The sequence below is a fragment of the Rattus rattus genome, chromosome 4 (genome assembly GCF_011064425.1).
Source record: "Rattus rattus isolate New Zealand chromosome 4, Rrattus_CSIRO_v1, whole genome shotgun sequence".
Taxonomy (NCBI): domain Eukaryota; kingdom Metazoa; phylum Chordata; class Mammalia; order Rodentia; family Muridae; genus Rattus; species Rattus rattus.
In genome coordinates, this window is record NC_046157.1 from 132,214,614 (window position 1) to 132,240,403 (window position 25,790).

At 40.5% G+C, this 25,790-nt stretch overlaps 1 protein-coding gene across 1 annotated transcript; it reads left to right on the top strand.

Moving 5' to 3' along the window:
• The first annotated feature begins 17,085 nt into the window (after positions 1–17,085).
• On the top strand, positions 17,086–25,047 carry C4H2orf69 (chromosome 4 C2orf69 homolog). The gene is made up of 2 exons (XM_032901131.1): positions 17,086–17,412; positions 22,287–25,047. Exons 1-2 carry the CDS (start codon positions 17,137–17,139, stop codon positions 23,109–23,111), a joined length of 1,101 nt encoding a protein of 366 aa, XP_032757022.1. The 5' UTR covers positions 17,086–17,136; the 3' UTR covers positions 23,112–25,047.
• The last annotated feature ends 743 nt before the right edge of the window (positions 25,048–25,790 follow it).

Genomic DNA, 25,790 nt, shown 5'->3' on the forward strand with positions numbered 1-25,790 from the left:
TATATCCTTTTTTTTTTTTTTTTTTTTTTAGGATAGAATGTTCTATAAATATCTGCTAAGTCCATTTGGTTCATGACTTCTCTTAGTCTATGTCTCTGTTTAATTTCTGTTTCCATGATCTGTCCATTGATGAGAGTGGGGTGCTGAAATCTCCTACTATTATTGTGTGAGGTGCAATGTGTGTTTTGAGCTTTAGTAAGGTTTCTTTTATGTATGTAGGTGCACTTGTATTTGGAGCATAGATATTTAGGATTGAGAGTTACCTTGGTGGATTTTTCCTTTGATGAATATAAGGTGTCCTTCCTTATCTTTTTTGATGACTTTTAGTTGAAAATCGATTTTATTCGTATTAGAATGGCTACTCCAGCTTGCTTCTTCCGACCATTTGCTTGGAAAGTTGTTTTCCAGCCTTTCACTCTGAGGTAGTGTCTCTCTTTGTCTCTGAGGTGTGTTTCCTGTAGGTAGCAGAATGCAGGGTCCTCATTGGTATCCAGTTTGTTAATCTATGTCTTTTTATTAGGGAGTTGCGACCATTAATGTTGAGAGATATTAAGGAATAGTGATTATTGCTTCCTGTTATATTCATATTTGGATATGAGATTATGTTTGTGTGCTTTTCTTCTCTTTGTTTTGTTGCCAAGACGAATAATTTCTTGCTTTTTCTAGGGTGTAGTTTGCCTCCTTATGTTAGGCTTTACCATTTATTATCCTTTGTAGCACTGGATTTGTAGAAAGATATTGTGTAAATTTGGTTTTGTCATTGAATATCTTGGTTTCTCCATCTATGTTAATAGAGAGTTTTGCAGGATACAGTAACCTGGGCTGGCATTTGTGTTTTCTTAGGGTCTGTATGACATCTGTCCAGGATCTTCTGGCTTTCATAGTCTCTGGTGAGAAGTCTGGTGTAATTCTGATAGTTCTGCCTTTATATGTTACTTGACCTTTTTTCCTTACTGTTTTTAATATTCTTTATTTTGTGCATTTGGTGTTTTGACTATTTTGTGATGGGAGGATTTTCTTTTCTGGTCCAATCTATTTGGAGTTCTGTAGGCTTCTTGCATGTTTATGGGCATCTCTTTCTTAAGGTTAGGGAAGTTTTCTTCTATGATTTTGTTGAAGATATTTACTGGTCCTTTGAGCTGGGAGTCTTCACTCTTTTATACCTATTATCCTTAGGTTTGATCTTCTCATTGAGTCCTGGATTTCCTGTATGTTTTGGACCAGTAGCTTTTTCCATTTTACATTATCTTTGACAGTTGAGTCAATGTTTTCTATGGAATCTTCTGCTCCTGAGATTCTCTCTTCTATCTATTGTATTCTGTTGGTGATGCTTGTATCTACGCCTCCTTGTCTCTTCCTTTGGTTTTCTATATCCAAGGTTGTTTCCCTGTGTCCTTTCTTTATTGCTTCTGTTTCCATTTTTAATTCCTTCAACTGTTTGATTGTGTTTTCCTGGAATTCTTTCAGGGATTTTTGTGACTCCTCTCTATAGGCTTCTACTTGTTTATTTATGTTTTCCTGCATTTCTCTAAGGGAGTTCTTCATGTGTTTCTTGAAGTTCTCCAGCATCATGATCAAATGTAATTTTAAATCTAGATCTTTCTTTTCTGGTGTGTTTGGATATTCTGTGTTTGCTTTGGTGGGAGAATTGGGCTCCAATGATGCCATGTAGTCTTGGTTTCTGTTGCTTGGGTTCCTGCGCTTGGCTCTCTCCATCAGGTTGTCTCTGGTGTTACCTTGTTCTGCTATTTCTGACAGTGGCTAGCCCATCCTATAGGCCTGTGTGTCAGGAGTGCTGTAGACCTGTTTTCCTGTTTTCTTTCAGCCAGTTATGGGAACAGAATGTTCTGCTTTTGGGAGTGTAGTCTTTTCTGTCTACTGGTCTTCAGCTGTTCCTGTGGGCCTGTGTCCTGAGTCAACGAGGCAGGTCACTTGGAGCAGAAAAGTTGGTCTTACCTGTGGTCCCTTGGCTCAAGTTGCTCGTGAGGGGCTGCTTTTGAGCTCTCCGTGAGGGCGGCAACCAGGAGGGCCTGCGCTGCCTTTTCCCAGGGCCCCCGTGTACCGGGGTCCCAGATAGCATTAGGTGTTTCCCTCTGGAGTCAGAAATGTGGGCAGAGTGTAGTCTCTTCTTGCTTTCCATGCGTTTCTGCCCCTCTAAAGGTTTAGCTCTCCCTCCCACGGGATTTGGGTGCAGAGATCTGTCGCCCGGTTCCCTTCAGGTCCGGGCGGTGTCTCTTAAAATTTTATTTAATATATTTTTTACACTCCAGATTTTTATGCCCCTCTCTCAGCCCACCCTCTGACTGTTCCCTATCCCATACCTCCTCCCTACCCCAGTCTCCACAAGGATGTCCCCAGCCCCATCCCCACCCCCACCCCACTGGACCTTTAAACTCCCTGGGACATCCTGTCTCTTGAAGGTTAGGTGCATCTTCTCTGACTGAACCCAGACCCAGCAGTCCTCTGCTGTACATGTGTTAGGGGCCTCATCTTAGCTGGTGTATGCTGCCTGGTTGATGGCCCAGTGTCTGAGAGATATCAGAGGTCCAGGTAAATTAAGACTCCTGGTCCTCCTTCAGGGCCGCCCTCTTCCTCAGCTTCTTCCAGCTTTTTCCTAATTCAACCACAGGGGTCAGCATCTTCTGTTCATTGGTTCGGTGTAAATATCTGCCTCTGACTCTTTCAGCTGCTTGCTGGTTTTTATTGGTATGAATTTTTTACATTGATACAAAATTTGATATTAATATTGTTATTCTTAGATAGGCATTGTGCCTGTGCAACTCATTTGAGAATACAAAGCTTAGAACCCAGGCCTTCTAATAACTGCAATTACAAACTCTTTTTAAATGATTAAACAATACAAGTTAAGGGCCAGATAGCAAACTCATGGTTATGTTAGATTCTGATTTAATTATAAAAAAGTGCTTTCAATATATTTCAAGTAGAAAGACTAGTAGTCAAGGTTTAACTGTTCAGATTACCTTATAGTTTTCAAAAACATCAGAAATCCATAGAATGTGACATTTGTTATTTAATCAATTGACAATGAGACATGTCTGTTCCTGACAGCACTCCCTTGCTGGTTCAAAGAAGAAATTGAGCATCCAGGCAAGGTTGTTCATCATAGCAAGGTAGCGACTGGGCAGAAATTGACTATTTTATCTGCAGCCAAAATACTTTCCAGGAAAAGGACACTGTGTGGAATAGTCGACTCTGCAGTCCTTCATAATCCTGATTTGCAAAGGTTTGTCAGACAATCCTAGGCCAGAGGGCTGAAGATAGATACTCTAGCAATTGGAGGAATTAGTGGGCTGTCCAGGTAGTCATCTGTCTCTACGACTGCTTAAGCTTGAGAGGCTATGTTTGGTGCTTCCTATATATCCAGGTAAAGTTTAAGTTGTTCTCAGAATTCTGAGGGGTTGAAGATTAGTTTTAGCCTCACAATTAAACTCAAGTTGTTTAGCATTGAGAGAGAGATGCTAATAGAGTGAAGACGTGGTTTTTCAGATGGCATTACAGACTAAAATCTAAACATAATTTAGGAATAGAATCATAATTCTTTAAGTTAGGAATGATGGTAGAGTACTTTATCTAATTGACAAATAAGACGAACTAGATGTCATTTGTATACCATACTTTGTAATTTACATGATTCTAATTGTTTTGTTCAATTTATGTCTGGGAGAAGAAGGTTTTGTTTTTTCGTTGTTTTTTTTTTTTTTTTTTTAACTTTTTATAGGACAAAAAGGTGAGGTATAGGGATGGTTCTGATGCTAAGGTCCTGTTCCCCAATTAGTTCTTGATCTGTCAGAAAAAAAAAAAAGCCATGGACCAATTGGTCAGAAGGGATAGGTGGGACTTCCAGGTCCCTGGGAGCAAGAGAGGGACCCAGGGAGAGGAGAGTTTTCCATGCTTCAAAGACAGAAAAGCCAAGCAGCCACGTGAGATCTCAGGAGGAGCAGTGGCCTGTGGCCACTCCTAGAGGCAGGAGCTTGGGGATGTAGCTGAGCGACTGAAGTTCAGGCCAGGTGGAGAGGTGTGGGGCTGAGGATTGATGGGGGCACGCTTTTCCAGGTGGGGATAGGTAGCGCCAGCAGTTGTGTCAAAAGGCAAGTTGAAAATGAACAATTGTGTGTATCTGTGTCTTTTATCCATGGATTCAAGGGAAGCTGGATGGGGGCTAGTAGTGTGGCCCATTCCCACAGCTTAGGTGAGGGAGCAAAGCCACATGCAACAGCTCTTAGGATATTTTTATTTTAAATATAAACTTCTGAATGGATAAGAAAATTGTACAAATAGTAGAACTTAGTGTAACATTAATGAAAAAACTAAATTGAATATACATAAGAAGCTATCTGAAAATAACATGGCATTGAGAGACCAGATCTTGGGTTCAGACTCCATTTTAGAAAACCTGACCTAAGGTTGAACTCAAGTTAACTAATAGGCCGGTAACCTAGCACTAGTTTCCAGTTTACCTCCCCAAAAGACCTGCATATAGCACCAGTTTCCAGTTTATTTCCCAACAAATCTGCACCTCCAGGTTACAAGCCTGCCCCTGAACTTCATTTCCTAACAATCACCAATCAGGAGGAATGCAGAAGTTAAGTTTATGGTTTGGCTCCCAGCACCAGACAATTATGTTAAAGGCCATAATGGCCCTTCAATCAGATATGTACCAGGCTACATATCCCCTTCTTGCCTCTATAAATGCTTGTCTGAAACTGGGCTCAGGGGTCCCTCCTTTTCTCCTGCAGCAGAGACTGTGGTGTGGCCCAAGCTCAAGCTTGAATATAGAGCCCCTACTGCGACTGCACTGGAGTCGGCTCCTTGGCGGCCTTTTTGGGGTTCACAGGCATTTTCTGGCACAACAACATATTATTCTCATACTTATTGAATTAATAGAAACAATAGCCATTTATATTAGGATTTTAAAAATAGGATGTGTGTGTGTGTGTGTGTGTGTGTGTGTGTGTGTGTGTACGTATCTAGATATATACATATATACATACATATGGAGAGGAGAGGAAGGGAGATTGAATTATAAGGAATTGGCTTGCACAATCAAGCAAGCCAAGAAATCTCAAGATCTATATCTGGCCATGTGTGGGATAAAGAGCTGACTGTCCCAGTCTGTGCCTGAAGGTCTGAAAGTCAGGATAGGCAATAGTGCAAATTCTAGTATAGCTCCATGTCTGCACACAGGGGACCAGTGTGGAAATAGCAAAAGACTGGATGAAAGCCACTCACATTGAGAAGAACAATCTATTTCTCTCCATTACCAATGCAAATGTCTCACCCAGAAACAATGGTGCAGACACATTTCAAAAGATGCTTTGCCATACACCCTACGATCCAGTCAACTCAACCCTGTGCACTGCACTGTGCTTAACAGGTCATATGATTGTAAGGGGATATATATGTGCTCTTACAGTCCACATGTGGAAGAATATAAAACAAATTAAACAACTTTACAAGGGAGCAGGCAAATTCTGGATGTGATAATAGAACTGGACTTGGAAGCACATCAAGGATATAAGGTGTGGTGCCTATGTTTTTTTTTTTCAATTCCAAAAATGAAAAAAGAAAAGAACCTAAAGTGAAGTGGACATGTTAAGGGTTCTTGGAAATGTCAGTTGTGTTGGATGGTGTTTTCCTGAAGTGAACCCAAGTGAAAGGCTAAGGCAGACTTATGAAGGAACGTTTCACTGAAGTTCACACAGGTGAAAAAATGTTCAAAAGCAAGCCTGTGAAAGGACACTTGATGAAGAAATCTTCACTAAGGAAATATGTATTGGTCCACCTTATATTGTATAGTTCAGCTCCATGTGTCAGGACTCCATAGAAATGAACCAAAAAATTTCTGGTACTGTGCTATGGCTCCTTGCCACTTCCAGGGACTCAGGCTGATCAAAAGAGTGATGCCAACTGAGACAAACTCACACTGACTTGTGCTAAGTCAGACTCATGTGCTGAGGCAGATACATGATAAGGCAAGACCTGTGAAGGACACATGGAGTTTGGAGGAAATATAAAAAGGACTCAATGAACTGTGAGAGGCTTGCCTGTAGAGCTAGCTGTGTAATGCTTATTGGTCTCCTGTCTTCACTGATCTTTCCTTCAATGAGAGAGGCACAGCAGAGAACTTTTCCTGATGTTTCCGTTGGCCATGACCCCTCCTGCTGACTTGTGCTGATTCAGTTGAGGCCTGGCTGCCTCTGCTAGGTAGTACCAACACTGCTGATTTGTGTTTGCAATCCCAACTCTACTGCTGATTTCCTGACAATGCAGATTAAATTTGTCCCTAAGAACCATTTCTAAACAGGTCTACTTCTCCCATATCCTTTCTTTTCTGCTACTTCTGGTGGGTGGTAGGCTGGAAGCGGGGCTAAAGAGTTTAATAACCATCATTAAAAATAGGTTTTGACAGGACCCCCATTGAAGGAATCAGAGGAAGGACTGGAAGAGCTTGAAGGGGCTCGACACCCCATATGAACAACAATGCCAAGCAACCAGAGCTTCCAGGGACTAAGCCACTACCCAAAGACTATACATGGACTGACCCTGGACTCTGACCTCATAGGTAGCAATGAATAGCCTAGTAAGAGCACCAGTGGAAGGGGAAGCCCTTGGTCCTGCCAAGACTGAACCCCCAGTGAACGTGATTATTGGGGGGAGGGCGGCAATGGGAGGAGGATGGGGAGGGGAACACCCATAAAGAAGGGGAGGTAGAGGGGTTAGGGGTATGTTGGCCCTGAAACCAGGAAAGGGAATAACAGTCAAAATGTAAATAAGAAATACCCAAGTTAATAAAGATAACAAAAAATAGGTTTTGAAAAAATTAAAGTTACACCGAATAAAAAGAAAATCTGAGTAGATGGGACAATTGCTGTGCATGTGGCCAAGCCTGGCAGGCTCTGAGCCTCATGATTAATATGAGGAGGAAGAGTTGTTGCACTTGTTAGAGCTCATAGGCAGTCCACATATCTAGAAATAAGCTCAAGCTAGAGTAAGGATTTCTGATAGTTAGATTAAAGCTAGCATAGCTAGAAGCTTGTGAAACTGGTTCCCATCTGCCAAAAGGGACCTATGGCTGCCTGTGGCACCTATCAGCATATCAGAGCCCATGCTGGCTTTCAGAGTCCAACCTAGTATCCTGTCCCTTCCCTCCCCCAGATACTCATCTTCCTTATAATCTTCATGATTTCCCCGCCCCACTCCCTCTTTCCTGCTACCCTCCCCTCCTTCTCTATCTCTATCCTTTTGTTCTCATGGACACTCTAGTGTCTTTTTCTCTCTCCACTGCTCTCTCCTACTCTCCAGCTTAACTAGCCCTGGTCACGGCCAGAATCCTTTTCTTTCCTCTCTACTCAGAATATTTTCTTCCTTTTATGCACACTAAAAACTTTCCCCACTAACCATGGAGCATTGATGTCAGAGTTCACAAACAACCCCTCACAAACAACACTATGTTACCTTTGTGTTTAACAATTTTATTCAAAAATTCTAAAATAGAAATAACTGACTGGTAATCTAGATAGTTCCCATACTGGTTTATTTGCTAAAAGCAGTGGCTTTGATGATTCATCTCTTTCATAATGAATAAGACAGTGTTTTAGACATTTTATTTCCTAAACATCTTTCAAATATGCTGCCTTTCCTTTCTGGCCTATTCAGACGCTAATACCATTTACCTAGATGGCCTTTACACATTACTGGCTGGTCTCCTTTTCTGCAGGACATTTAAGCAAGACATTATGAAATTTACTTGCTTATAACATCTGCAGTGCAAACTCTTTTGACTGAGTGCACAGCAAAGAAGTTTACTGAAAGATGGGGAAACCCAGAGAATCACTAGGACACTAAAGTACAGTGAGGCAACAAGCTTGGTCACTTTAATGCTTAAAGGTCTCTCTAGACCTGGCCAGTGAGAATAGTTGTTGCTACTGATCCACCAACATTAAATATCGTTGAGGCTATTCTGCTTGTCCAGTCAGCCACTGCTGCATTAGTAGTTCAGCTATAATTCCTGAAATGACCTGTAAGCTCCACCTACCCAGGAACCAGCTAACTTCCTGGAATGCTAGGAATCAGTTCTTGGTAAATAACAAAGCCTCATGGCGACCTATAGGTTTGTCCATATAAGCCCCAGCAACACATAGCTGGAATCCATTCTCAGGTGGGAAACTGCAGGAAATGTTCCTGGCCAAAGTCCATCTCTCAGTCAGCATTTAATATTTAATAAAGCTTGCTTCAAATACAGTCCAAAATGGTGGGGCTGGTTTTTCTGGAGAATGTCAGGATTAACAGCCTCATCAGGGTTTCTAGCAATTATGAAATTATTATGGATACTATGAACTTTACTTGATTAAGATCTGCAAACTCCTCTACCAACAAAGCTTTCTTCAAGATATGGCTCCGTCCTACCTCTACAGTGGCATCCCTAAAAATGTTTTCAAACTGCAACACCCAAGTACTCTAAACTCTGGAAGTTTAACCTGTAAAGTTCCCTTAGATCTTCATAGTGCACACACTGCTAATTGAGCTGGCTAGCCCATACTCATTTCCCTCTCCAACATTCAAACAGCATTAAGTATGCTCTGCTGGGCGTTCTGTTTTATAGTACAAGAGGAACTATAGGAAGGCATAGTTCTCTCGTCTGACCAGCTAGCTTGTAAGCTATTGTTGAGAGAGCCTAGATAAACCAAATACATACAATCAAAACAGAAGGCACAGGATACACCCTAAAGAATTTCAGGGCTGTGGCTTTAAGGAGAGAATGCTTAATTCCAGTTTTAGGATATAATGGGGGCACACAACTGAGAAAAGTTAAAAGCACTCAAGAAGAATAACAAGTGGGGTTTTAATACTTAGAGATGCCCCAAATTGAAGGTGGAATTTAGGTTCCTATACTACTTGTATATAATGATGTAATGGAAGACTAGAGAGTTGTCCCGCTGAGCATGTAATAGAATACTGGAAAAAGCGGACACAAGTTAGATGTAAATGTTGGCTAAAGAGTATTTCATTTAGAAGGAACTCCAGTATGGTGAAAGGCAGTAATTAGAAGAAGACTATTCCAATAATAGTGCCATTCCAGGTAAGGAAAAGAAAGTGATTTTTCACCTTCCACAGCCCAAATACTGGCCCTGTTAGTTATTGGTGAGGCAACCTTGATCATGTCATTTAACCTTGCTGCCTACATTTCCTCATTTATTAAATTTATATAATGAGATTTTCAGTGCTCAACTGAGTGATTTATTTCAGCTGCAAGGAATAAAATCCAGATCAAATTAGCATAAATGAATTGATAAAAAGACTACTGACTAGGTAAGTGGAATAAAACAGAAATATATGCCCCTATCAATGTAGCGACTGATCTTTGATAAAGAAATTGGACAATACAAGGGAACAAACCCATTTTTTCCCTAACACATGCATCTTTGTATTCACATGAATAAATGTAGACTTGGGACATAAAAATTTTACTCATGGGGTTGGGGATTTAGCTCAGTGGTAGAGCGCTTGCCTAGGAAGCGCAAGGGTTTGGTCCCCAGCTCCGAAAAAAAGAACCAAAAAAAATATTTTTTTTACTCATATTAACTCAAGATTTATTATAGGCTTAAATATAAAATGCAAAATCATAAACTTGCTGGAAAACTGGCAGTTCAGTTTCCTTCGTGAAAGACAGTTAAAGTAGTAGCAACTGAGAGAAAGTTCCTGCAAGGTGCTTTCTGGTGCAGGACTAGTATCCAAAAAGAAATAAGAACTCTTACATCGAAACAAGAGAACAGATAACCCAAATTTTAAAATGGGCAAAGTATGTACAAGAAGTGTATCAGGAAGTGGGTTACAAGCTGTTTGTGTTACATTTTGCCTGTGTCCCTAGAGCTTAAGTGAAGCTCAAGTCAGAAGGAATGGACTCGGGGCTTGAAGATGGCTCTGTGAGAAAAGCTCTTGTTGTACAAGGCTGGCAACGGGGATTCAATCCCTGTTGTGTTTAGAACAACTCTTAAAAGCTGTCCTCTATACATGTGTGCACATACATACATAAAACACACACACACACACACACACACACACACACACTTTTTAAGGTAATGTACTAATTTAAGACAGCAGTCAGTTGGTGTCGTGGTTAGGAATCACTGCTCTTACCCAGGTTTACAGGGAGAACAGAGATGTGGAAGTATAGTTTGGTGAGGAAAGGAGCATGGCAAGGTAAAGATCACAGGTGAGGTTAAGATCACTTTGTAGCCTAGCCTGGCCTCAAACTTGCCACCATCATCCTGCCTTAGCTCCTGGGGGCTAGCATTACAGATGTGACTGGCAAAAGGCATTTCAGATTAAGGGACCAAACATGATATAGAGCACCAAGGACTAGTGAGAGAATGGCTAGCAGTCCAGGTACGTAGCTGTGAAGATATATCAGGAGCATTGAGAGCTGTAATTGTTAAGGAGATTGCTAGTATTAAACCGAACCCCTGCTTTGAACTAGGCCATCAGAAAGAGGACAGGCCCCGCCCATCACTTGAAAGGAGAGACTGAGAATGCTGCTGAGGGCTCTTGCTCAACAGTAACTCTCCAAGGATGTGTTCCCCAGATCATCCTAGAAGGCACTGAGAGAGACGTGTTGCTTGGTATGGAGGTAGACTAAGAGAGCTTACTTGTGCCATGGGTGGCTGCAGGACTTCGCAGGACTAGCCCCTGGGGCCTAGTCGATTCTGTCACAGGCCCCAGATGTCAGGAATGGAACTGTAGAGTGTGGTATTTGCCCTGTATCAGTCAGTCTTGCCTTGATCTGGCATTTCTTTGCTATGCCTCTATTGCCCCCTTTTGTTATGTTGTGCCAGTGTACACTGTGGGTATTGTTACTTCTGAACAGGGCTCATGGAACTTGCCTGAATCTCAGGAGAGACTTTGGGCTTTTGAACAGAGTTGAAGTCGTTAGATCTTGCAGACTTTTGAGGTCATAATGAATGCGTATGATATTATCAGATGGCTGCACACTACTGGGGACCACCACTAGAATTCTCTGGTTTGAACATGAAATGTCCGCACTGGCTCCCGTGTCTGAACGCTGGGATGTAACACTTCAGAAGGTAGAATATTGGTGAGAGACTGGGCTATTCCAGGAGGGTCCTGACACTTGATATCCTGGCCCCTCTTCTATGCATTTTTTTTCCTTGACTGTGGACATACTCCCACTGCCATGCCTAATTCACCTAGAGGAACTATATCTCTCTTAAAACCCAGAGCCAGATTAAACCTTTCTTCAATTTTCTTCTGTCAGGTATCCTGTCATTACTATATATGGAAAATCTCTTGAATAGTTTGAAAATCTATCAAATGACATCAAAAGCAGTTCCATCATTCTTATCAGCCACGCACGATCCTCCTAGCAGTGCATGAGCGTCACAACTTCCCCGTATCATTGTCCACACTTGTTATATACCGTTTTTTAACTATATCCCTACTAGTAAGTAGGAAGTGATGCAATGGCTTTGGTTTGCATTTCCCTAATGACTAATGCTGAGAACCTCTAACATGATTCTTGTCCATTGTATGTCTCCTGCGAAATGTAGAACCTTTCTGTATTTTGAAACCTGCCTTGTCTTCATTATTAAGTACCAGGAATTTCTAATGCATTTTGATATATTTCTTATCAGGTTTGCAATTTCCCCATACTTTATTTTCATTTATTTTGGGGACTGTCTTTTTCATTTTTGACTAGTAGAATACAAAATAACAAGTTGTATTTAGCTAAAATTAAGTTTGTCTGTTTTTTCTTTTGACTCTTTTTCATTTATTAAAAAGTATTGGTTTATTAATGTATATGATTATTATTGATGAAGATTATTCCTATTTTTCTCAAGATTTTTGTTTGTTTTAGCTAATATAGTCAAGTCTAATTTTCACACTTGATCTTAACCAAAAGGCCAAAAAGCGATCAAGTCTAATTTTTATTCATCATTTTGAATGTAGTACAGAATGGAAAGAACGTCTCTATTTTGCATGTCTACTCAGGTGTCCCAACATGTCATTAAAAACGTTTCTTTTGCACTGGATTATTTTGCCACCTATGTTGAAAATCAACTAACCATTGATGTAAGGTTGGTTTCTAGACATTGAATTCCATCTCACTGTTATGTGTTTCTGCCATAATGACTGTAGACACCTTTTAATCAACACAGGATTGCAGTTTTGAAATGAAAATTTGTGAGTCTTCCAACTTTTATTATTTTTATCAAGATGAATTTGTATTTCGGATCCCTAGCCTTTAATGTGCATCTCAGGTCCAGCAAAAACGTCTGATATTTTAATGGAGATTGCTCTGAAGTAACAGATCAATTTTGAAAAAAAGTACCAGCTTGAACAATATAACATCTGATTCATTGACAGTGAATTTCTCTCTATTTATGGTTTCTTTAATTTTTAAATAGCTTTGTAGCTTTTAGTATGCATGTTTTATATTTCTTTCACTATATGCACTCATAAATGTGTTTTTTACTAGAGCAAATAAAATTTTTATTACTTTTTTGGATTTTCCATTACCAATGAACTGAAAACACTTGGTTGTTGCATATTGATTTTTAACATTGCTCGACTCATTTATTACTTTCCATAGGCTCCTGTAGGTTTCCCATACAGCATCAAGCCATCTGCATGTGTTTTGTCTTCCTCTCTAGTCGAGATGCCTTTTTCCTTTTCTAATTGCTTTGGCTAAAACTTCTAGCATGATAATGATTAGAAACGGCAAGAGCAGGCATTTTATCTTGTTCTGATCTTAGAGTTAAAATACTCAATCTTTCAACCATGAAGTATTACATTAGTTGTAAGTTTTTCCTAATGACTTTAATTAGCTTCAGGAAATTCTCTTCTATTACTAGTTTGCAGAATGGTTTTCATCTTGAAAGTATGCTAGATTTTGCCAATATTTTTGTGTGTCTATTAAGATGTCTATGGTATTTTTAGTTTTATGATATTCATATGGCATAGAATGTTGATTTTCAGATGTAAACCATCTTAGATTCCTGGAATATGTCTCTGGAATTCAGGAAGCAGTGTCTTTCTTGCTGTCCTCTTGAGACAGGGTCTTACTATTCAGCTTGGCTGGCCCTAAATTCATCATAGTCCTCCTTCCTCAGCCTCTGGGCACTGTGATTACAGGTATGTACCATCATAACCTAGCTATAAATCCCACTTGATTATGATCCAGAACTCTCTTTACACATCATTGGATTTATCTTGATGATAGTATTTTGTTGACAACTTAAAAGTTTTTAATCGATTATATTTTTCTTGTCCTTTAACAGCAAATAAAGATAATGTGTGCACATACCATTAGTTAACCATTATGCAGGAGGTTTCACTGAGTGCTAATCTATATAACTTTGATATACATGCATTGGTGATTGGTTCTAATGCTTTGAATTAATGTAGCCCCCAAAATCAGGAATCTGCATGTCCAAAGCTAAAGGTCCTTGCCCCCATTGGTTTTTGATTGATTAATAAAGAGTCAACGGCTAATGGCTGCACAGGTAGACTGAGGTGGACTTTTGGATTTGCACAAGATAGGGATTGGAAGAGAGGAAGGGAGAGATCACCAGGATGAGGAAGAAGAAAGACCAGACCTAAAGCCCCCACCCCCGATCACATGGGCCACTTCCCCAGTTGTGTTTAGGGTAGCAGAGATGAAATACAGATTTTAAAAGATGTTAACTCAGAAGTACTGAAGGCAGCAAGGAGGATTAGACGGCCCAGCCTTTGAGCTAATCAAGGCATATATAAATGAACTAGTGTGTGTGTGTGTGTGTGTGTGTGTGTGTGTGTGTGTGTGTGTGTGTGTGTGTGTGTGTGCATGTATGTATGTGACCCATTGGGTGTACAGAGTGGCTAGTCAAACTACCACTACCTACATGGTTTATATTTTAATAAAGTGTGCGTTCAACAGGAAAGCAGAGTGTAATATGTCATTTTAGCCAGTGAAACTAGCCAAAATAAGCTTGCAAATCCTTAAATGGACTTATTCTCTATCTTCACTCCATCTAGAATGTTTGGGGCAAGTTTCAGCAGAGGCTTGTTATACACACACACCACCACCACAACCACTACCACCACCACCACCACCACCACCACCACCACCACCACCACCACCACCACCACCATCACAACCACCACCACCACAACCATCATTCAAAACAAAGAGTAATTGAAAAAAAATTAAGTATTTGGAAGAACATCAATTAAATCACATAGTTTTTCCCTCTCTGTCTCTTAGAGGGAGCCACATTTAAGGATCTTATCTCTTTCTCTTCATCTCCTGGACTTACATAGCCATTTGTAACCTTCAACCAGAAAAGTTAAAATATTTGTAGCCTATGTACCAAATCTGACTTGTGTATACATTTGATACAAAATCAGTTTAATTACATACCAACGTTCATAGGTTAGCAAGGGATAAGCACCTGTGTCTCTGATTTACCCAGATAAAGACTTGAATGCTGGCAGAGCGTTACCTTCCTCTTACAGCTGCGCTGTAGAGGTTTGCACACTAACAACAAGATGCCCGCTGAAGATCACGAGGAATCGGAAAGGAGGAACTTTACTCACCTGGGTAGAGTAGCTTTGTTCTTGTAAGACCTCTTATTGATATTGGAAGTCTGGTTCTGAGAGAGAATAAAAGGCAAGAAAGTAAAGTCCATTTGTACAGATGACTGTAGGAAAATTGGAATTAGCAGGATCGATTTTGTGGAGAAGATGAAGATGAGAGAAAATATCATGGTCACCAGGAGACACATAAGAAGTAGCTACAGTCTATGACGTGGCACGTAAACATCACCCATACCTCTAAAGACAAATTGAGAGAGAGCTGCTGCTTTCCGGTGAGAAGGTCCTGCAGGGTTGTAACTCTTTGACTGGGGGAATGGGGAGTTCTTTTTGCTTCTGCTTGTTTCTTTGCTCTTCAGCTCTTCTTTTGTATTTCTCGAAGGCCTCAATTATCTCAGAGATACTAAGACTACTTTGAAATACTTAGCATTTGCTACAATTATTTTTCTTTCTAAACACAAGTACTTCCTGTTCCCTTCAGCATATGATTATTCATTCATCAGTCCACCTGAAAAAAACAAAAACACAGGAATCAGAAGCTACATTAGCAATATATGTCCACACTTGGAGTTGTAGACTACAGCTTAATAGTCTTAACTTTGTGGTAGGAATTAAATAATTTTTCTTGGTTTCTATCTTAGTTACTTTTCTATTGCTGCGATAAAACACCATAACCAAGGCGACTCATAAGAGAAAGTATTGAATTGGAGACTCGCGGATCCAGGGGGTTAGAGTCCATGAGCCTCGAGATGGGGAGCATGGCAGCAGGCAGACATGGTATGGTGCTAATGTAGTAGCTGAGAGCTTGTATCTTGACCTACAAGGATGGAGGAGTACAGGGCAAACTTAGAATGATGTGGGCTTTCAAAACCCCAAAACCACCCCCATAGAAACACTTGCTCCAAGAACTCTACACATCATAACCCTTCTCCAACAGTTTCACCAACTGGGAACTAAGTATTCAAATATGAGTCTGTGGGGGCCATTCTCAAACAAAACACCTTAGTTACATTTATTATGTCAGTTTATATCAAAGTAGATTGGTAAAGTATCTCTACGAAGCCACTAAGAAAACGTACAAAGCAATTATATTTTATTTTCTAACTAACACAAGAATTTTAAAACTAGAATAAGGCTTGGGATATGACTTCGTTGGTAAGGTGCCTGCCTCTTTCCCCAAGCCTGGGGGCCTGAGTTGGGTTCCCAGCATTCACAGAACACAGAGGCCAGTAGCCTATATCTGTAATCCAGGAGCTGGGAAGACAGGCACAGGGCAACCCATTGGGCTTCTTGGCTAGCCCAGTCTATTCCATGAGCTTCAGTTTCAGCAAGATACTGTCAAACAATAAATCAATAAATAAAAAGATTTAAAAGATGAAGAGGACTACTATTGGTACAAGAAGCTGCTCTCACCTTAAAGGTGAGCCAAATATGAGTTAGCAGAAGTTTTACAGTACCAAAATAGAACATAGTATATAAATTAAGACCTTTCAAATAAGGAGATATCAGATGGAAGATCTCTGCTATAGGCCTCTGATGCTATCTGATAACAATCCTTAGCTTCTGGGCTGGTGGAAGCTAAGTTAATACATTTCAAATGTTTCATCTGGATGCTGGCTGTTCAGGTACACAGGTTGGCTAGGAAAGACTATTAATTAAAGGAGCTAAAGAGAGCTCAAGATAAATTTTAATCAGGCTTTGGGCTTACAACATTATAATTTCTCCCCAGTCACTGAAGTTCGAATCAGCTAATCCTGCAGAAACTTCAAGTTCTGACTTCTTTCCAGGAATCTCCTTCACACCCAAAGTCACTTCAGGCCTACAGCAGCAAACAAACGCATGTGTTTGTTCAATGTACACACAGGAAATGTTAAAATAAGATTCACTTTTCCCATCTTTGGCATAAGTTTGGCTCAGTCCTATATCTACACTATTTTAAGAAGTTGCTAATCCCGTGACTTTCCTAACGTGGTTTCAAAACCCTAAATAAGACATTCAGTAAGCTGTAAACACCCCTACAGTAAATGTGTGAACAAGTAGGCCGTTCCTCCATCTTCCCTAAACCAGGTGCCCAGCTCCCTCTACCAATTAGAAATGCACTAGACTTGGTGTGGAAGCACAAATTCCCTAACTAGGTAAATTCAGGACATAGGGGATTCCTTTCATTCAGAGCAAGTACAAGACTTCCAGAATCATTCTACTTTGTCTTTGACTAAATATGCCTCACTGTGAGGACGAAACTACCAAAGATTTTATGCAGAACCTGATGAAAGTCGGACCCTGAGCAGCAGCTACTGCGCATGGGCCCAAACAGCTGCCCTCCCTCAACTCCGGCTCTCCGACTTCCGTTCGAACTTCCCGGCTCGGGCTGAGTCCACCAACCACAAACGTCCTTCCTCGGGCCGTGCCCTCCTCTCCCCCTCCTCCCTGACGCACGCGGCGCGCTGACATCACGGCGATCGGGGCCGTTGGGCTGCTGAGGCCCCGCCCTCGCCGGCCGGTGTGCGGCCCTGGCCGCTCGAGCCCATGAAGGGGTCTCGGTGGCTGCGGTCCCCGGCACTGGTGCTGCTGCTCCTGAGGCCGCTGCTCGCTTCCGGAGACTCCGTGTCCCGCCTGCAGATCCAAGCCATGAACCCGGGCGGCGGTGCGCGGGGCTTCCCAGAGGGCAGCCACCGTCTACTGCGCTTCACGGTGCAGGGCTCTGACCCGGAGCGCAGCAATGAACTGCTCCTGCTGACGGCCGGGAGGGGAGACTCCCCTGAGCAGCGCCACCACGTCCTCTACTTCCCCGGGGACGTGCAGGTAACGCGGGCCAGGCCTCCCCGACACGCCCACGCGGGTTCTCACTTGAGGAGGGTGTGGGGGCGCCCCCCTGTCCCTGCCAGATCCCTTTCCGGGGAAGGGGCCTTGGAGGGCCACTGTCCAGAGAGTGGCTGTCAATCCAGGTGCCCCTGGGTGGAAGGAGAGACGTGACAGGGAATGGGACATGTACGCTCAGCTCCAGTCTCATCTCAGAGGACTCTGTGTGCCCTGACTGACTAAATAAATAGGTCCGTTCCTAAAGTGTGACCTCTCCGGCACCCCTAAAACATGGCAGTGGAAGGAATGTAATCGACAAGAATCTAGTGATACTGAGACCCATTTGAATTCAACACATCTGTGTGCTTCATGTTACTTTTTTTTTTTTTTTCCGGAGCTGAGGACCGAACCCAGGGCCTTGTGCTTGCTAGGCAACCGCTCTACCACTGAGCTAAATCCCCAACCCCTGTGTTACTGGTTTTATAGCTGCAGACATAACATCTCTCTGAAGCTGCCCTGGAAGCTGGGTTTTAAGCATTGTGCAGTGGATACATTAGCCACGTGAGAGTATCTGAATAAGTTCCTATGAAAAGTCGGGTTCTCTATCTCACTAAGTTGTATTGCCAAGTGTTGAGTCATGAGTCACCCTAGGTGACTTCCGTCTACCTAGTTGGACAGCGCAGATATAGACAGCATTTCCATTGAAACTCAGTCATCTCAAAGAGTTGTTAGCGCTAGGGTAGATATTCAAGTTAGAATACAGCTAGATGGTTTCCTCATACTAGGAAACAGTTATTGTTTTGAAATAGGTGCTTTAAAATGATACACCTAAAAATCAGAGTGCTGCTATTTTCTCTTGCTCTCAAATCAGTTGACTTGACTAGTTGACTGCTAGTGGAAACTGGAAAAAATTTGAATTTAGATTCAAGAAAATCTACTCATTTTTGGTGCCTTTATTCCCAGAATGAAAAACAAGTGTGTTGCTTCTGACATTAACTTCCCATGACTTGTGACCAACTACTTCATTCCTTCCAGAGGTGGTAGTGGTGGCACCAGTGGTGGTGGTGACGGTGGCTGAGTACTTTCTGTGCCAGACAGAGCATCACCTGTCTTATGTGGGGCCTAAAGTGTTCTAGATATAGTTTGAGGATCACCTTTCATTTTCTACTCACCTTTCATCTACTCCATCAGCCTTTAGGACAAGGACAGAGAGGTAATTTGTGCCGAGTGTGAGTTTTATAGAGCATGAGATCTTCTGGAAAAGAAGTCCACTCTACACTTTTTAGCTGTGAAGTCTGTGCAGATGTTAAACCTCTCCATTGAAGTACACCTCAGACATCAAATGAAGACACTAGGTGAAAGGGCCTCAAGCAAGCTTAAATTCGGTTCCAGCCCTTTCTCACCTTCCATTCTCGGGATTTTTCTCCACTCTTTCAGTGGTCTCTCTTCATCTTGTGGCTTTACATATTGCCTATGCACTGACAAGCCTTGGCATTTATTTAGTCTAGACATTAGTGGATGTTTATGAGTTCATCAATCACATGCCCTTCCTTCCTTTGGATATTTAGTAGCCTTCTAAAACTAAAAATCTATTGAAGCAGCCTTCCTCATGCAAGTTAGTGAAAATACCTCCTCATTCGACCTAGAAATCTGAAGTCATCTGTAGACCTTTCATACCTCCTCTAATCCAGCAGCATGCAGTGTCCCCACCTCTCTGTATCTAAAGTGGTGGACCGCTGGCTGACAGCCAAGGTCTCATTAGTCCACCCTCTTCAAACCATCCGATGGCTTCCTGATCTTCAGCTGTAAGAACCAGAGTCCTCTCAAGTGCTAGGAGTACAGGTGCCATCACAGCTTGCTTTCCTAGAGGGTAAGTGACAAGGGCGTGCCTAGTTCTCTGGGCCTGCTTGCATTTCCAAAGGCAGTTCCCTTCAGCTGGGTTCTTGCTTGCTGCTTAGTTGGGCTGTGTACTGTATGTTCTGAAAAGGCGTTCCTTTCGTGCTGCATTTTTGAGAGAAGTGTGGCTCTTAGCAGTATAGCTGTCCTCATTCTCTACAGTCTGTTCAAAGGGTAGTCCATCTACTTCACATCCTTAACATGAATGTTTCTCAACCCTTGCAAACATAAAACTTTTCTGAAAAGATTCTTTGGACTCCAGTCCAGTACAATGTGGGATCGACCCCTACATTTGTGCATTCATGAGCATCCAACTGGGCTAAGCACTCCTTGTTCTCTGCAAGAGATACCTTGTTGTCTGCTTCACTGGACACAAATGAGACATAGCCTCCACTTCTTCCCTCCTGCATTATATTGAAGATGCAAACTTCAAAGAAAACCCTTTCAATAGTTAATAGCCTGGGTTGCGAACTCAGTTTGACTATGGGGGCGTCTGGTCCTCATTTCAGGGCGTGCAGGTATTTATCCATGGTTCTTGGGTCTGAGCTTTGATACAGCAGTAACAGCCCTAGTTTTTGTTTTGAGGCTCCGTTCCTCAGAAGTCACATTTCCTTTTCTTTCAATCATGTAACCTGGGGCTGCCAGAGGGAGTGATGTTTAGATTTATCACGCCTTCTGTGAGGTACATCTAAACTGAGATCCATAACGTCTGCTTTGCTTGCATCCATTAAATAATTAATGTAAGTAATTGTGCAGCTTCAGGACCTTGGGGTTCTCAATTATAAGCTTGCTTGCGTATTCATTCATTTATTTATTTATTTATTTCTAGGTGGTTCAATATGTATAGCCCAAGCTGCTCTTGAATTCTGGATCCTCTTGGCTCAGCTTCCTAAGTGCTAATGGCATGTGCTTCCACACTTAGCTTGCAAAAATGAAGTAGGAGGCAAGTTTAAAAGCAGTCCAGTGTTCTTCTCAGCTCCATAATGGGTTCAAGGCTAGCCTAGGCTACATGAGACCTGGCTTCAAAGAAACACATTTCTTTTTTTCTAAGAAGCCAGCAAGATGGCTTAGTGGGTAACAGTTCTTATTGCCACACTGGCCAACCTGAGTTCAGTTCCCGAGACCCACATGGTAGAAGGACAGAACAACTCCTGCATCCTCTGCCCTCATATGCGCTAGCACACACAGAACATGCTGGAAACAGTAACAAAAGGCGATGCAGAAGCCCTTCCCTGATATGATCTTATGACAGTGTTTGTATGGTACACTTGCAAAAATCCATAAAAAGTCAACCTAAGATCTTCCTGGAATATATTGAAAACATACATACCAAGCTGCTAATGGACCTATATGACAAACTCTTAATGAAACAACTGTTAAGGAGTTGAACATTACAGTGAGAAGATTATCAAAGGACACAAGGATAGTTAACAAAAGTAAAAAATAAAATTGCTGACAGAAAAATGTTTAACTATATCATAATGCAAATGAAATCAAGAGCATTACATAATCTTATCCTACCTGGACTTTTTTTTAATTAACCTTTATCGTTTGCTAAACAATGGCATGGAAAACAGTGCATCTTGTACATTTCTAGTGTCAGTTCTACTGTTACTGCCAGTGGTATTTTACTGATGTTTAAAGACAATTATGAACGTTTGTATTGCTATAGAGTCATACCTTTTAGACTATTTTTAAGGGAAAATTATACCTAAGCTGTGGTTGCTTAATAGAGAAGAAAAGAATATCTTCTTACATACATAATTACATATGTGTGCGTATTATTTGAAGACACGGAACTGCTAGCCAACTAAATTTTAATTATTTCTAATATTGGTGAACGTAAGACCATTTCTTTGTAGATTTAATTTTTTTGTAGTTTTTTTCTTTTTTTTTTTTTTTCCCTTTTTCGGAGCTGGGTACCGAACCCAGGGCCTTGCGCTGGCTAGGCAAGCGCTCTACCACTGAGCTAAATCCCCAATCCCTGTAGTTTTTTTCAGTAGGAAAATGTACATATCACTTAATATTTAAACTACAAAAGGTTTTAAAGTGAAAAGGTCTCTGACCTTTCTACCTCCAGCCTCCCAGTACTCAGGAGCTAAGATAGGCAAACGACAGCCTGGACCACAGACGCTGTCTCAAACAAGAACAAACACCCCCATTAGTAAAACTGGGAAAGGAAATTATAGAAGTAGTACAACCAAAACAAAAATATATCATTACTTTATATTAAATGCATCTAAACAAATAAAAATCTGTGTACAAACAGGCAAAGGGTAAGGACAGACAAGAGCAAAAACCTAAACGGTAGTAAACAAAGGAGCAAAAGTTTAAAGTCGTCCTAATTTTTAATATTAAATTTGAGTCATTTAAACTTGAGCCTCCCTAGACCTGCGAAATTGAACAAATTAAAAAGAAAACCATAGAAGGCAATTTTGTACTCTATTACCAACTTTAAATTATAACTATGTCAAACCTAGTTAGAGATACATACTAAAATTTTCTTTGATATTGCAACAAGCAAATTGAAGTCAGACATAGCAGTTGCCAGCAGAATATACATGCCTATGATAGATTTTATAATAAATATTGGAGGACGAGAGCTCACTGAGAAGGAAATATTTTTAAATTATGTCTTGATCAAAAGGTTTGTGATGAAGCAAATTTATATTTTCAGTTGAATTAGGAAACTTTGTTACATACGTACTAAATAAAAATTATAATTTGTAAAACTAAAATTTATCTATTCTAAATTGTTTTATTAGAAATTCTTAATACTTGGTATATTTATTACCCTAAAGAAATTTAGGCTGAGCGTAAAGTCTTCATTCAAAATCTTATAACCAAAAAGTGATAACAGGTTTTTAGGTTTTATTTCTAGTACATTAACTGTAGGTCATCAAAACTTTCTCAGTAATAATGAGAAGCTATTTTTATAGGTAAAAATACACGTTTAATGCTTATTTCATCTTTCTTTTCAGAATTACCATGAGATTATGACTCGTCATCCTGAGAATTATCAATGGGAAAATTGGAGTCTAGAAAACATTGCTACCATTTTAGCCCGCCGTTTTCCCAATAGTTATATTTGGGTAATAAAGTGTTCCCGAATGCATTTGCACAAATTCAGCTGCTATGACAATTTTGTGAAGAGCAACATGTTTGGCGCACCAGAACACAGCCCGGACTTTGGAGCCTTTAAGCACTTATATATGTTAGTAGTTAATGCTTTTAACCTCACTCAGAGCAGTCTGCTGTCCCAAAGCATGGGTGTTCAGAATAAGGATTGTAAAGCATCTAACTGTGGGTCTAATTCTTCTGCTCCTAGTAATGGTGGCCAGGAGAAAAACGGGAGGACCTGTGAGTATGCTGACGAGCTGTCCATGAGTTTTGCTCCACTGTCATTGGAGGGTGCATCGTTTACTTTGATTGGATTCAGTAAAGGCTGTGTTGTTTTGAATCAGTTGCTGTTTGAGTTGAAGGAAGCCAAGAAAGACAAGAACATAGATGCGTTCATCAAAAGCATAAGAACAATGTACTGGCTGGATGGCGGACATTCTGGAGGAAGCAATACGTGGGTCACATATCCAGAAGTCTTGAAAGAATTTGCTCAAACAGGGATTACTGTTCACACTCATGTAACACCTTACCAAGTACATGATCCAATGAGATCCTGGATTGGAAAGGAGCACAAGAAATTTGTTCAGATACTCGGGGATTTGGGTATGCAAGTGACCAGCCAAATTCATTTTGCGAAGGAAACTCCTTCCATAGAGAATCATTTCAGGGTTCATGAAGTATTCTGAGACTATTAATGTGCTTACTTAATGGGAGAATAAATATTTTGAGTATTATAAATGCAGATGATGAGATGCAAGGTTAACGATGCATCAACAGTTTGTGGGCTAAGAAGATGCACATTCCAAAATATGAGTGTCAAATACAATAGGATTCTTTGCTTGTAAATGTGAGCAGTTTTAAATTCTGATTGGATTAGAATTAGTTTGAAATCTAAAAGGGTAGTTTGTGCTAACTGTATGACCATTAAAATGAAAGCAACCATGTTAGTTTTTTAAAAAGATAACAAAATTGGTATTGGAAATAGCTGACTTTCCTGAGACCTATTTTCATCTGACTTTGGTAGTAACAGCATTGAGCTGTTGACTAGAGGCATTTCACTTCTCTCTGTCCATCGCCCTCTCCAGACAACTGCACTCTGCATCCAGACTCCTGGGGTTTCTGAACCCCTGGACTTATTCTCAGTGTTCCACCAAGTGTTTTGTTTTGTTGTTGTTGTTTTTTTTTAAGTCAAAATATATTTATCCCCTCATATCCAAGATCATAGAATTGTATAGTTGGGTTTTAAAACATATTACACTAAGCACTGTAACGTAATTCTTAATTGTCGGTTTTTAATTATTTGTTAGTGTGCTTTCAAAACAAGACAGATTTCACAGACCTAAATCAGCATTTCTTCAGAAGCATGGTTTTGTCTGCCAAGAGAAAATAGCTTTCTTTGGCCAAATGTAAAATTAAATTGATGAGATAAGAAAGGTTACAAAAGAAGGTTTGAAGACACAAATAATTTAAATTTTGGCCCAGAAACTGAATTTGCTTAACACTGCTACATAATTTGGGCACATTTGTCTTTACTAGAAAAATGCATTTTGAGAAACCTAGATCTAATGAATTTCAAACAATATTGGAACATAGCTGTGTAGTTTTAAAAAGTGGTCAGGCACTTTTTTATTTATAAATAATGAAATAACTAAACAAGGAACTAAAACCTCTGCTTTGGGATTGGCAAGAAACTACTAAAGAATGGCACCTCCCAGGCCCAGTGAGCTTGTCTATTTATCAAATAATATGAAAGTGTTAAGTTTTTTGTTCCTTCCAAAATTACATCTTAATCAACCTATAACTATATTCCAAATATTCACTCATGATAAAGAATTCCTTCACACCCGGTGTTTAAAAATGAACATGATTCCATCAATTACAGTTGAGTGTACATTTTCATAAGTAATTTTATATTGTTCCACTTTCTTTGAATATCCATTCTTTTAAGATCAACACTACTTCTCACTGTAGAAACAACTCACCTGGCTTCTAACTTACTGTTTCCTTAATGTTAAGCACTGTGACTGGATGGCTATCTTCAATTTGTTTAATAATCCTCAAATGTGTCAATAGTGTAAAACTGCTTAACTACTGAATGGTCATACAGAGAAGAAAGGCTTTTTGGTTCTCACAGGATTAACTGAAGTAGAAAGAGGGGTTTTTAAGAACTCATTGAGTTAGTTCTTCGCCTCTCCACATAAATGTTCAAATGTTACATGTTAAAGTGGATGTTGATCAGACAGACACAGAGCCGTCGTCACCTCTGGAGAGTGTTAGCTAGTACAGATGCTTAGGAGTGGAAATGATTGAGTTGACCCTCACACAGGTATTTCTGTTTAATACTTCAAACTGGTCCTTTTCTTCATATCTGTTTAAAATTGTATGTTAAATTTTTTATGGTAAACATGCATCCTACTTGATTGTGCCTTTGTAATGAGTCACTGAGACAAATGTGAACGTTGTTACCACTACAGCATGAATGTATAATTATAATTAATAATAATAATACACAGAAATGTTATTTGGATGTGTTTTCTCTGTTCACCCAGATCATTTGAAAGGAAATGTTACACCTTGATATTTTTGGTGTCTTTTTATCCTCATAAAAGACCTTTGGAATATAGTGTGATATTCTCATTTCTGCAGTGTCCAAGCACTCATGTAGTATAAGGTGAATCTAAGCCACAAGAATTTAACATCAAGTCCCAGCATGTTAGTGGGGAAATACAACAGCCTAGAGCTTAGGAAGGAATGTCTGAAACAGTATTGTAGCTCATTCAGAGGCTTTCAGAGAAACATAAATTAAGGAATCAGGAATAAGTGGTCTCATCTGTGGTTCACATGCTTAAATGTGTGGGCCTTTCCGTTCTGAGTCATCACCTGAGTGATGGGAACATAGAAGTCATTTTACTCTTTCCTATATTTAAGACACCCACTGATTTGTACCTTTTGAACACGGTTAAAACCAGAGTGCCAGCCTGTGAGTTCCTCCTGACCCATTTGTTTCCCAACACTGGAAGAAGGAGTCACATTGACGCAGTCCCAAATTCTGTCATAACCTGCCCTTCACCTTGCTGAACCGCCTCTCCTACCCCATAACTCCATAGATTTAACTTTTTATAGGCATGACATATGCCTTGTTCTTGGGTTCTTTGCAAATGTTCATATAGCTGCTACAAAAGAATAAAAATTTAGCTTTGTTGACTGTCTCGGCATTTCATAGATTGTGAAATTATGAATAATGTATTCATGTGCTAAGACATGTGTCATGGAAAGCTACTGTTTTGAACACAATGTACAAAGCTACAGGTCTGTCTCCCCTGTGACTTCTCAGCCTCATCTCAGGCAGTTGCTGTCACTGGGTT